Source organism: Mobula birostris, chromosome 8 (assembly GCF_030028105.1).
Source record: "Mobula birostris isolate sMobBir1 chromosome 8, sMobBir1.hap1, whole genome shotgun sequence".
Classification (NCBI taxonomy): Eukaryota; Metazoa; Chordata; class Chondrichthyes; order Myliobatiformes; family Myliobatidae; genus Mobula; species Mobula birostris.
In genome coordinates this window covers 163,149,200-163,162,253 of record NC_092377.1, presented here as the reverse complement: position 1 = coordinate 163,162,253, position 13,054 = coordinate 163,149,200, and the positions used below count along the sequence as shown (strand labels likewise).

Sequence of the window (13,054 nt, the reverse complement as noted above, 5' to 3'; positions counted from 1 at the left end):
AGATTTCCACCATCTGCAGTACCTCTTGTGTTTGTGTTTAACTGTATGTTTCGATGTACATTTCACAAATAAAACTAATCTACTTTCTAATTAAATGGTAGCATTTATTAAATTTTTAATTACTAATCTTTCTTGATATGCATTTTTTTTTCAAATCTTTCCTGCAGGCCAGATCTGGAACTTCAGTTTAAGTGTTATCATCACGAAGACAGACAGATGAACACAAACTGGCCTGCTTCAGTCCAGGTTAGCGTGAATGCCACGCCACTCACGATTGAACGAGGTGACAATAAAACATCCCACAAGCCGCTCTACCTGAAGCATGTGTGCCAGCCGGGGAGGAACACAATTCAGATCACTGTAACGGCCTGTTGCTGTGTAAGTATGAGTGCGCCCTTATCGATAGTTCTACTTTATGTTCGCCTAACACCAATATCCTTACTGAGCTTGTGGTTGTCAGCCACCTCCACAGTCCACACCACGTAAACTTTGTAATCCTTGTCAAATTACAAGTCCCCAAGATATTTGGGCCCTGCTATCAATCTCCTCCTATCTGGTTTCTTCTCCCTTCCTGGTCAGAGTTTTTATGTACACTAGTTCCATATGCTTCATCATCAATAGAAGTTCCTTTCATTACTTTGTCCCTGTAACCAGGTGCTCCTTTGGCGCCTTCTGTTTCCTTTTAAAACCTCCTTTAAATTTATGTATGCGGCATTGCTTTAGATCAGGAGTTCCCATTTTTTTTAATGCTATGGGCCCCTACCATTAACCCAGAGGTCTGGACCCCAGGTTGTAAACGCTTTCTTTTGATGGATTTTCTTACAGACTTGCGGTATTCAGCTCTCCTCTGTGAACATTTTCTTCTGTGGGCACCTCTCTTGGCAAAGTGGAACGTGTTTTGTAAGCTGCTGGGCAGCTTTGGTGTGTTTGAATATAATCTGTCTTTCAAGAGGTGGGATTATAATGTTCCCAAACCTCTTATGCATTTCTTCATTTTAATATCACATTATGCAATTTTAATCCACAGAATCCTAATAAAATTTACAGGTTTCTCCCTATTTATCAGGCCACAATCTGCTTTATATGCCTTAAGCATTACCGTACATTAGCCTCATTGAAATAATAATTTGAACGTTATTTGAACGTTGGAATCTACAGATTATAAATTTAAGTATTCTTAATGATCATGATAATAGTAGTTCAGGGGATCATTGGGTCTAGTTAATTCAACAAGATTTGATCTCAGTGAAAAGTCTCAAAACCCAATATTGATGAAGGGATTCAACCCAAAATGTTGACCGTTTAGTCCCCTCCGTTGATGCTGCCTGACCTCCAGTTTCTCCAGTGTGTTACTCTGGATTTCCAGCAACTGTAAAATCCATAAGACATAGAAACAGAATTAAGCCATTCGGCCCATCGAGTCTACTCCTCCATTCCATCATGACTGATTTATTTTCCCTCACAACCCCATTCTCCTATGTTTCTTGTGTTTAAAATGTAATATTTATTCATTAATGGTCCATGTGTATTTTAGTAACTGCCATTTCCTCATTATTTAAGAGGATGAATATTTTGTGTCTTTTGGAAAATAAATATTAATGTGTTCATATTAAGATTCACTATCATGGATCCATCACATAATTAAAGTGGCACTGGCAGGAATTTATAAAGTGCATATTCAAAATCAAGGCAACCTATGGGCAATCTGCCCAGTTGTTGGAGTAATGAATTTTTTCAGTCACGTCAACAAGGGTTTTTCCCTGTTAATGCTGTTGAGAGAATCACCATAAAACTATTCAGTCCCTCTTAAAAATTGTTGTATGATATCCAGCCACCATTTCAAATATGTGCCTGCCAAAGCTTGAAAGGTTGATGGATGTTTGTTATGTGGGAGCCTGCAAAGGTGAAAAAGCCATCCATTAAAGGTGGGAACAACAGAGATTGCGGCATTGTGACAGGGTATGGAGCTGGTGATTGTGGTGTTGACAGCTGTTCAGTTGAGATCAAGATGTGTGGAGACAGTATGAACATTGGAGGCCCAATAGGAAGCAGTAAGAGGTTGAATTTATCATTTACTGGAGATTGGACAGAGATGAAGAGTTGGAAGTTGATTAGAGGACAGGAACAGCAAATGGGTAAGTCAGTGCTATATCTACAAAGGTACATTGAAAAGGTCCTTTAGGGGCATAGATATGGTTACTGGGGCACAGATAAAGTGAATAGCAAAAAGGATTTCCCCAAGGGTAGGGGAGTCCAGGATGTAGTTTTAAAGTGAGAGAGGAAAGATTGAAAGGAAAGCTGAGGGGCAACTCTTCCACACAAGGCGAGGTTAGTATGTGGAATGAACTGCCAGAAGAAGCGGTAGAGATGGATACAATTACAACATTTAAAAGGCAATTGCATAGTCATGTAGATAGGAAAAGTTTAGAGAGATATAAGACAACTACAGGCAAATGGGACTAGCTCAGCTGAGCAACTTGGTCAACATGGAGGGCTTGTTTCCATGGTCTATATGAATCTACAACTTCAGCTCATTTGGAATTTAGTCAGCATTGTCCTGAGGAGTGAAGACATTTGTAACTACCTGACCAAAGTCTTCACTCCTCAGGACAATGTTGACTAATTCACCCAGCAATGCTCCAGGAGTTTGGTAGAAGCAGTAAAGGTGTAAACTATTTTCTAATAATGGCGGCAGGGTAGCGTAGTGCTTAGCACAGTACAGGTGATATGTGTTCAATTCCTGTCACCTCCCGTGAGGAGTTTGTACATTCTCCCCGTGCCTGCATGGGTTTCCTCCGGTTTCCTCCCACAGGCCAAAAGAGATACCAGTTGGTCATTATAAATTGTACCATGATTAAGCTATGATTATTTTGGGAGATAGCTGGGCAGTGTGGCTCAAATGGCCTATTCCACACTGTATCTCAATAAAAAATTAAATGTCAAAAATTAAACCTGCAAGGGACTTGGGAGCACTTGTGCAGGATTCCCTAAAGGTTAACTTACAGGCTGAGTCAGTGGTAAGGAAGGCAAATGCGATGTTAGCAGCCATTTCCATTTCTAGAGGATGAGAACGTAAGAGCAAGGCTGTATTGCTGTGGCTTTATAAGGCTGCATTTGAAGTATTGTGAGGGGTTTTGGGCACCTTATCAAAGAAAGGATGTGCCAGCATTGGAGAAGGTCCAGAGGAGGTTCATGAGAATGATCCCAGGAAGGAAAGGGTTAGCATGTGTGGAGTGTTCGATGGGCCTTTACTTGCTGGAGTTTAGAACAGTGAAAGGGATCTCATTGAAGCATATCAAATATCGAAAGGCCTAGATAGAGTGGATGTGGAGAGAATGTTTCCTACAGTGGGGGAATCTAGGACCAGAGGGCACAGCCTCGGAACAGACATTCCTGTAGAACAGAGGAGAGGAGGAATCTCTATCCAGAAAGTGGTTAATCTGTGAAACTTATTGGGTATATTTAAAACACTGTGGAGGCCAAGTCATTGGGTATGTTTAAAGTTGATAGGTTCTCGATAGGTCAGGGCATCAAAGGTTATGGGCAGAAGGCAGGAGAATAGGGTTGAGAGGGATAATAAATCTGTCATAATGGAATGGCGGCGCATTCTCACTGAAATAAGCTGCTGTGCTTGATCGGATTTAAGCTCCATTGAACCTGGCATAAGTTTTCTGTTACTAATTCACTCTCATTCTGGTGATCTTGCAGTCACATCTGTTTGTGCTACAGTTAGTGCACAGACCTTCAGTTCGATCAGTATTACAAGGCCTCCTGAAAAAGAGACTCCTGCCTGCAGAGCACTGTATAACTAAAAGTGAGTATTGTCAGATCCGTAATCAATTCTGATGGACAGAGGGCAGGGAGGGGTATCATGTTATTGCGTCATAGAACACTACAGCACAGAAACAGGCTCTTTGGCCCATCTCGTCCGTGTTGAACGCTGTTCCCTGGGAGCTGTGTGGGTGCACAGTAAATGAAATGCTTCCCTGCTCAAAGCCTCTCTTGCTGCGCAGCTGGAATTTCCTTTTCTATTTTGTGATTTAGTAGTGTTATTATAACTGCCACGCAGTTCTCAGACTGAGTAAACATTTCCAGCTCAGAGCAATGGCACAGCTGTAAAAAAAAATTAGAGGGAACATTAGTGCCGAACTATTATAGTGCCTAATCCCAACACCTAAAACGTTGTTAAGATTTTTCCAACGTTCGAATAATTAATGCTAGGAAATAGCCATTGACTCTAAAGATCCCTTGATCTCTGTTTTCCACAGCCAATTATGCAAAGATGTGCAGTTTGGTCCATTATTTGGCCACTGTAAAGTGCCCCTGTGTGTAGGTTAGTGGTAGAATGTTGGGTCGGGGGGCGGGGGGGGTGAATAAAATGGGATCAGTGAATTAACAGTCTAAACCAGGGGTTCCCAACCTGGGGTCCATGGGCTCCTTGCTTAATGGTATTGGTCCATGGCATAAAAAAGGTTGAGAGCCGCTGGTCTAAATGACAGTGATTGTTGAGGTGGACCAAAGAGTTTATGAATCTATCATTTCTAATCAAGGATTAACTTTATTCGCCATATACATTTACATGTATTAGGAATTTGCTGTGGTATGTTAGGGTGTAATGTGCAACAAAAAATAACATTCAACAATTATAAAGAATAAAGAATTATATAAAAATAAAGTTAGAGGTTGAAGTACAGATATGGAATAAAATATGCATAAATACCATTGTGTGCTTACAGTTCAGTAATTAAGGTAATTGAAGTGGTTGCAATGCCAAACTAGAATGATCAGATTAACTGCCTGGGGGAAGAAACTTCTAAGATGGCGTGAAGTTTTTTTGTTTTAATAGCCCAATACTGTTTTCCAGAAGGGAGCTTTTGGAAAAGGCTGTTTGCTGGGCGGATAGTGTCTGCAGTGATACTTCCTGCCTGCTTCTTTGTTCTGGACCCATACGAGTCCTGCAGTGATGGTAGACTGCAGTCAGCAACCTTTTCTGCTGACCTGGCAGTTTGCTGTATGTCAAAGTTTTTGGTGACATGCCAAATCTATGCAAACTTCTGAGAAAGTAGAGTTTCTGTTGTGCCTTCTTTGTGATGGTGCATCCCAGGACAGATCTTCTGATATAATAATGCCATGGAATTTAAAGGTATTGACCCTCTCCACCTTTGATCCCGTAATGAAGACCGTCTCATGAACCTCCAGCTTCTTCCTGTAGTCAATTGGTTTTGCTTATGTTAAGTGAGAGCTTCAGTGTTTACAGTATGTGTGTGGTGCACTAATTTATTCTGGACAGTGGACACCTTCAGAAGATTAATGCACTGATACTTTGGGATGGTAATAGTTAGACTCACTCTTTTGGGGGTGAATGTTCATTGCCTTGCACTTATTTAGCATGAGTATCATTTTTCAAGCTTTAGAGGTTCACAATAGTCATCCCAGGAATGAAAAGTTATGAGGGGCATGTGATGTCTTTTGGAGTTTAGCAGAATGAGGGGAAAATCTTGTTGAAGGACCCAGAAAGAGTGGGTGTGGAGAGGATGTTTCCAATAGTGAGGGAGTCTATGACCAGAGGGCACAGTCTGAGAATACAAGGAGGTCTCTTTAGAACAGTTAGTGAATGTGGAATTCATTGCCACAGACGGCTGTGGAGGCCAAGTCACTGAGTATATTCAAAGGGGTGGTTGACAGGTATTTGATTAGTAAGGGTGTTGAAGATAATGGGGAGAAGGCAAGAGAATGGGGTTAAGAGGGATGATAAATTAGCCATGATGGAATAGACTCGATAGGCTGAATGGTCTAACTCTGCTCCTATGTCTATGGTTTGATACTCTGGTTTATTTAACCTGTGTGATGAAGTGAAGTACTGCAACACTACCAGGAGTTGAAATGTTATTCAGTCTACAGCAAAGGGTCGCAACCTGAGGTCCACGGACTCCTCAGTTAATGGTAAGGCTTCATAGAATAAGAAAAGTTGGGAGCCTCCTGATCTACGGAAGCCAAGTCATTTTTACACAATCTTGTAAATGTTATGTTTATTTTTTCTATGTATCAGTCAAGCGGAATTTCAACAGTAGCGCAGTCTCTTCAGGTAACCCCGGGCTAAATGGGGAGGATGGTGTTGAACAGACAGCAATTAAAGTGTCATTGAAATGTCCGATCACATTCAGACGAATCCAGCTTCCAGCACGAGGACACGACTGTAAACACATTCAGGTCAGTAGAAAGAACATAGAGCCGTAGAAAAGTATAGAACGAAAACAGGCCCTTCGGCTCATTTTAGTCCATACCAAAACCATTTAAACTGCCTACTCCATCGACTTGCACCAGGAAGTTGGCCCTCCATACCCCAACCATCCATGTACCTGTCCAAACTTCTGTTAAACATTGAAATCAAGCTCTCATGCACCATTTGTGCTGGCAGCTCATTCCATACTCTCACCACCCTCTCGGTGAAGAAGTTTCCCCTCAAGTTCCCCTTAAACTTTTCGCCTTTTGCCCTTGTACTGCAGTAACACGTGGCTGATATCACAGGTAGTTCTTTTTTACCCTCCCGAGCAAGAAATGCCACTATTTTAAAATTGACTTGCTTAAGACATATCTAGCATCTTTAGGAATGAGAAGTAGGCATGAGAAGGGGTTTTATTGACACTAATCTGACAGAATCCAAACATGTTAAAATAATCCTGGCTCACATAAATGAGAACATCATTTGAACTTGGGTTTTCAAAGTTCTGAAGAAGGTTTATCATTCTGAAACTCTGACTTTGTTTTTAATCTCCATAGTTGTGCCCAATCTACCGAGGATTTCTGTTCTTTTGCGTTTATATTTTAGAATAGATAATAACTCCATGTTTGGTATTGTTATAAAGGAAAGAGTACTGCATTTTTCACCTAATTTATGGGAAGAGCACAGAGGAAATTAAAACAATTTAACCAATGGAATGAACGTGTCTCTGCTAATTGTAGAAAAATATAAATTCCAAAACAAAAGAATAGAATATCAGACCTTTGTTCATACCTAGTGCTGTATTTCTTGATTGACCGAGAGTTGTGCACATTAGAAACAATATTGGAAACGTTGGTGTTTCTGGTGTTCCTCTGGTAATCGTGTTTGCACACTGGGGTTTGATGCTGAAAAAACCAGATTAAAACACATGGAAATAGTAACAATGGGTTATGAGTGCTACTTCCTGTCACCATCATCTGTGAGGATTAGTAGGTAAGAGGTGGAGTTGTGCTGGTAGAATTCCAATAACTTGGAGCCTACGTAAGGCTGGCAGTGTATCGAGATGGTTAGCATAACGCTATAAAAGTACCAGAGACCTGAGTTCAATTCTTGCCACTGTCCGTAAGAAGTTTGTACCTTCCAACTGTGACCTCATGGGTCTCCTCCAGATGCTCCTGTTTCCTCCCACATTCCAAAAGCGTACGGGTTAATGGATTAATTGATTACACGTGTGCAATTGGGTGGCGCAAGCTCGTCGATCCAGAGGAGTCTGTTACCATCAAATTAAAAATGATCAGAGAAATAAGATGACCCATTCTGCCAGTTTTGTTGCCGAAGTCTTGTTTCAATTTTTAAATAATTATCTAAAGTGTTACTTAAACAATTATTATTAAAAAAATTATCTATTTTGCATACAGCTTAATAGCAATATTTCTCTCAGGATTCAGTGAGATTTCCAGGTGTAGAATGCATGTGTCCAACCTAAGTAACACTTTAAAACTATCAACAAATTTTATTCTCTGTGTTTCACAGCAGAATAATTGCTTTCTTCCCCTTATCAGTGCTTTGACCTGGAGTCGTATCTACAGTTGAACTGTGAACGAGGAACATGGAGATGTCCAGTGTGCAAGTAAGTGCAAAGTGTAACTTCTTCGGTTATTCAGTGGGGGAGTTATATTAACATTGATGATATAATAACAAAGTTCTTTAAAAAAAAATAGACAGGCAGTTATAAATTATATTATGATCCCAGGAATTAAAGGGTTAACATATGAGGAGCATTTGATAGCTCTGAGCCTGTACTCACTGGAATTTATAAGAATGAGGGTGGATCTCATTGAAACGTACCAAATATTGAAAGGCATGAATAGAGCGGATGTGCAGAGGATATTTCCAATAGCGGGGGAGTCTAGGATCAGATGGCACAACCTCAGGATAAAGGGGGATGTCCCTTTAGAACAGAGATGAGGCAGAATTTCTTTAGCTAGAGGGTGTTGAATCTGTGGAAGGTAAGTCATTGGGTACAATTAAAGCAGAAGTTGGCAGGTTCTTGATTAGTAAAGGCTTCAAAAGTTATGGGGTGAAGGCAAGAGATTGGAGTTGAGAGGGATAATAGATCAGCCATGACAGAAGACCAGATGCATGATAGGCTGAAGGGTCTAATTCTCCCACATCTTACAGTACCATGTTTTAAAGATGCCTTTCAGTTGTCCTCTCTTTTCTTTCTCAAACTACGACAGGACTTCTATGGCACATAATCCTTTCTTTCTTTCTTATAATGGCATTTGGAGGGATTGCCATAGCTACCCTGATCTTGTCCTTGATATCTGCGTCCCATGGAATGCAACGTAGTGATCTTGACCAATTTTATTAGGGCAACTGCATGAATTTAGCCATGTGTTAGATCTGTCACTGTGGCATAGATGGTAGCCTTAGAGACATATAATTATACAGTACTACAGCACAAAATCAGGCCCTTTGGCCCATCTAGTCTGCGCCGTGACTGGCACATGATGAAGAGTCACAGCGGAAACATCGACTGTATTCCCCTCCCTAAATGCTGCCTGATTTGCAATATTGCTGAAATTTTAACTCCCATTTCCTTTTCCACTAAAGCTGTCCAGCCTGCTGAGTACTTCTGGCATTTTTCGAAAAATGCACTTCATCTTTTTGTCTCTTTTGTGTGTAGGGCCAGGCGCCTTAGAACCACTGCAGTTGTTCATACTGGGAGGGAGTAGCAGGGAAACTGGGGGCCACGGTAGCGTAGTGATTAGCGCGACACCATTACAGCTCAGGGCGTTGAAGTTCAGAAGTTAATTCCAGTGCCTTCTGTAGGGAATCCTTGTGTCTTCCCCATGGAATACGTGGGCTTTCCCCAAGTGCTCCTGTTTCCTCCCACAGTCCAAAGATGTCAGTAGGTTAATTGGTCATTGTAAATTGTCCCGTGATTAGGTTAGGGTTAAATCGGGGTTGTTGGGGGTTGCTGGGGTGGTGTGGTTCAAAGGGCCTACTCCTTGCTTTTTCGCTAAATAAATAAATAAATATAATTTCGATTTTTCAAGTTGCACTGCATTATTAACTCTAGTCTTTACTTCCAACAGCAAAACAGCACTACTGGAGGGACTAGAAGTTGACCAATATATGTGGGGCATTTTGGCAGCCATTCAAAAGTAAGTGAATATATTGCCCTTTTGTTTGTGACTACAACTGCATCAATTCTCTTGGGTACATTGCCGTGTCAGTGTTACAAGAAAATCAGCTGGTAGGTTTTTCCAGGCATCTTGGAGAACTTGTCACAGTCTTTCTGCAGACTTCGGCTGTCTCATCTGCTTCTGTCTCTCCAGCTAATCCCAGGCTGCTTCGATGATGTTGAGGTCAAGGGTCTGTGGAATTCATACCTTCTGCTGCAGAATTCCTTGTTCTTCTCTTCACTGAAGATAGTTCTTTTATGACCTTGGCCGTGTGTTTGGGGTCATTCTCCTGCTGCAGAGTGTAGTTGGGACCAATCAGATGCCTTCCAGATGGTATTGCATGATGGATAAGAACCTGCTTGTGCTCCTCAGCATTGAGGATTCCATCAACTCTGACCAGATCACCATTTGCAGAAATGCAGCCCCAAACCTGCAGGGAACCACCGCCGTGCTTCACTGTTGGCTGCAAACACTCATCCATGTAGCGCTCTCCAGCTCTCTATGGACAAACGGCCTCAGTTTAGGCTAAAAATTTCAAATTTGGACTCATCAGTCCAGAGCACTTGCTGTCGTTGTTCAGCACCTCAGTCTTTGTATTTTTGTGTGTAGGTGAGTCTCTTGGCTTTGTTTCCACTTCAGAGGAATGGCTTTTTGGCAGCAACTCTTCATTAAGACTACTCTGGTCTGTAAAGGGGTGCAGAGCTGATAGCTGCAATGGACTTTGTCCAATTTAGAAGGAACGTCAGTTTGATGCGTCTTTCATCTGCTGCACTCAGTTTCTGTGGCCAACCACATGCCCATTTCTTTGTGCTTTTTCAGAAGAACTTGGACAGTACATCTTAAAGCTTCTGACTGTTGCAAAATTTCTGTTTGAGGCACCTTGCTGATGCAGGATAACCACCTTCTGATTTGTTGCAATACTCACTCTTGCCATTGTGTAAGGACTGATTGTTTAAACTTTCACCTCACCTTTTAGATTGGTTGTCCCTAGCCCAACTTGATCCCTTCTACACCCATTTCCGTTTCAGTTAATCGGTTTACTTCATTCAGCTCATTATATCATTGATCATTAGTACCTGTTTGCTTTCTTTGTTTAAGCATGCACTGGGCTATATACCTACAAAGTAATCATTTTTTTTAAACTTGAAAAGTGGCCTATTACTAAACATGTTACTCTCTGTAATGAAATTATCTGTAACTTAATTTTTTTGGAAAATGAATTTTTGGAAATCTCAAATTTGCTCTTTTGTACTGTCACACTAATGCAGAAGACAAAAATATAAAACAAAATTTATATAAAAAATCTAGTGTGCCTAAGAATTTTTACAGGACTGTATATTCTTATTGTAATTTATAATAATTATATATTGCCCCAAAACAACAAAATTTACAACACATGTCAGTGATAATAAATTTGATTCAATTCTGAAAGCATTTGTCTAAGAAATTATTCTGTTTAATTTGCCTAGCACGGAGTTTGAGGAGGTTACAATTGACCCTACGTGCAGCTGGCGGCCAGTACCAGTGAAGTCGGACATCCACATAAAAGATGACCCAGATGGCCCCATAGCCAAGAGGTGTAAGACGATGAGCCCCAGTCAAATGATTATGCCCAACGTAATGGAGATGATTGCCGCCCTGGGTCCAGGAACATCTCCCTATCCATCTCTGCCACTTCCACCAGGGGGCAACAACAATGGTGACTACCCTCATCAGAGTAAGTTCAAGTTTGTCATTCAACCATACACATGTACACAGCTAAAGGAAACATCATTCGTCTGGGGCCAAACTGCAAAACACGGTACATATAGTCACACACAGTAGATATGGTTATGATCCAGTCACAAAATATTTGCACAATATAGTAAATACATCTGCACGGCTATGCCACTCCAGACTGGTACAGGAACACTTTATCAGCCATATACTCAGCTTGCTCAGGAAGATTTTTACTGATTTACTTTTTTTTGTGATCCTTATAGTAACAATTATTATTTGCAATCTATACCTCTCTCCTCCATGTACATATCCAAATTTCCCTTAAATGTTAAAACTGAACTGATGTTTCACTTCCACTGGGTGCTCATTCTGCACCCACATCACCCTCTGAGTGAAGAGGTTTCCTCTCAGATTCCCCTCAAATATTCCACCTGTCACTCTAAACCTATGCCTGCTAGTGCTGGTCTTTTCCAACCAGAAGAGAAAAAGTCTTCTTGCATTTACTTTGTCTACACAGGATGAAAGAAAAATTGAGGGTTATGTGGGAAGGAAGGGTTAGAATGTTCTTGCAGTACAACATTGTGGGCCGAAGCATGTCAGTTTGAAGGATCAAGAAGTCAAAAGCCTGCATTTTGTAAGGAGACTGGAGATTTGTTATGATCTTTATTTTTGTCAGTGGTGGAAATCATTGGGAAATGATATTTTAAACTGGCTTAAATTGGGGGTTTGAGAGACAGGATTGGGAGCTAAGCCTTGAGCAATGGTAGAGGGTAAACTTGAGGTATAGACGTAATGATGGGGGTGGAGGAGAGGGATGGATGACCTTGCAAACCAATGCCAGACGAGGTGATGATGGGTGTGATGTGAAGTATTTCATTCATATACAGATTTTGAGTTTGAGTTTTCACTCTCCTTTCGATGTTGACGGGAGATGTTTTCAAAATTGAGATTTGTATGATTATTGCTGTGTTAAAACTGTAGGTTACATGTTCTCCTTTAGTTTTGTGTTTTCTTTCTTGATGCCTTTTTCCAAGTGGACAGTATGCTAGTTTTTCTGTGAGGGGGACTTGGGGATTTGGGGTCTGATATTCCCTGTGTTTTTCTATGTGAACAATCTGTTAGCTTTTTGTGTGTGTGAGAGAGGGGGTTAGGGGTTAGGATTGATGTTTGATGTTCCGGGTGGGTGATCTATTGGTTTTTGTGTGAGGGAGGGATTGGGGGTTTGGTGTTTGCAAGTTATTTTTTTCTTTTTCTTTTATGTGCTGGGGAGGGGTGATGTCTTTTTTCAATGACCTGCATGGTTTTTCTGTATTTCATGGCTATCGGGAGAAGACTTATCTCAGAGTTGTATTCTGCGAACACACTTTGATAATAAAATGAGCCTTTTGAACCTTTTCTAGTCTAGCACGGTGAAGCCTGCTTTGTCCTGAAAGTGCGCAGCTGTGGTTGCCTGGAAACGGCCTGCTCACTGTTACGCTGCAGTGTTGTATCTTGGATGATCTCATCCTGAGCGCCCCTAAAATGCAAATACATCAGGGGTGCAAGAATCGTACTTACATTGAAGTAACTAGTAATTATAAAAGGATTCAGAATTGGGGGCAGCAGTTAGTGTAACGCTATTACAGCACCAGTGACCTGGAGTCAGTTCCACTGCTGTCTGTGAGGAGTTTGTATGTTCTCTCTGTCTGTAAGGAGTTTGTATGTTCTCTTTGTAAGGAGTTTGTATGTTCTTCCTGTCTGTAAGGAGTTTGTATGTTCTCCCTGTCTGTAAGGAGTTTGTATGTTCTCTTTGTAAGGAGTTTGTATGTTCTCCCTGTCTGTAAGGAGTTTGTATGTTCTCTTTGTAAGGAGTTTGTATGTTCTCCCTGTCTGTAAGGAGTTTGTATGTTCTCCCTGTCTGTAAGGAGTTTGTATGCTCTCT

General features: G+C 41.1%; 1 protein-coding gene across 7 annotated transcripts in view; it reads left to right on the top strand.

Annotated features, from left to right (window-relative positions):
- Positions 1-13,054, top strand: part of LOC140201903 (zinc finger MIZ domain-containing protein 1-like) — a 231,349-nt gene that overhangs the window by 193,772 nt on the left and 24,523 nt on the right. For all 7 annotated transcript variants that reach the window (XM_072266685.1, XM_072266684.1, XM_072266682.1 and 4 more), the window contains 6 exons: positions 168-378; positions 3,709-3,814; positions 6,050-6,210; positions 7,786-7,853; positions 9,325-9,393; positions 10,884-11,131. In XM_072266685.1, the coding sequence (XP_072122786.1) occupies positions 168-378; positions 3,709-3,814; positions 6,050-6,210; positions 7,786-7,853; positions 9,325-9,393; positions 10,884-11,131 (863 nt within the window). The remainder of the gene's footprint in view (positions 1-167; positions 379-3,708; positions 3,815-6,049; positions 6,211-7,785; positions 7,854-9,324; positions 9,394-10,883; positions 11,132-13,054) is intronic.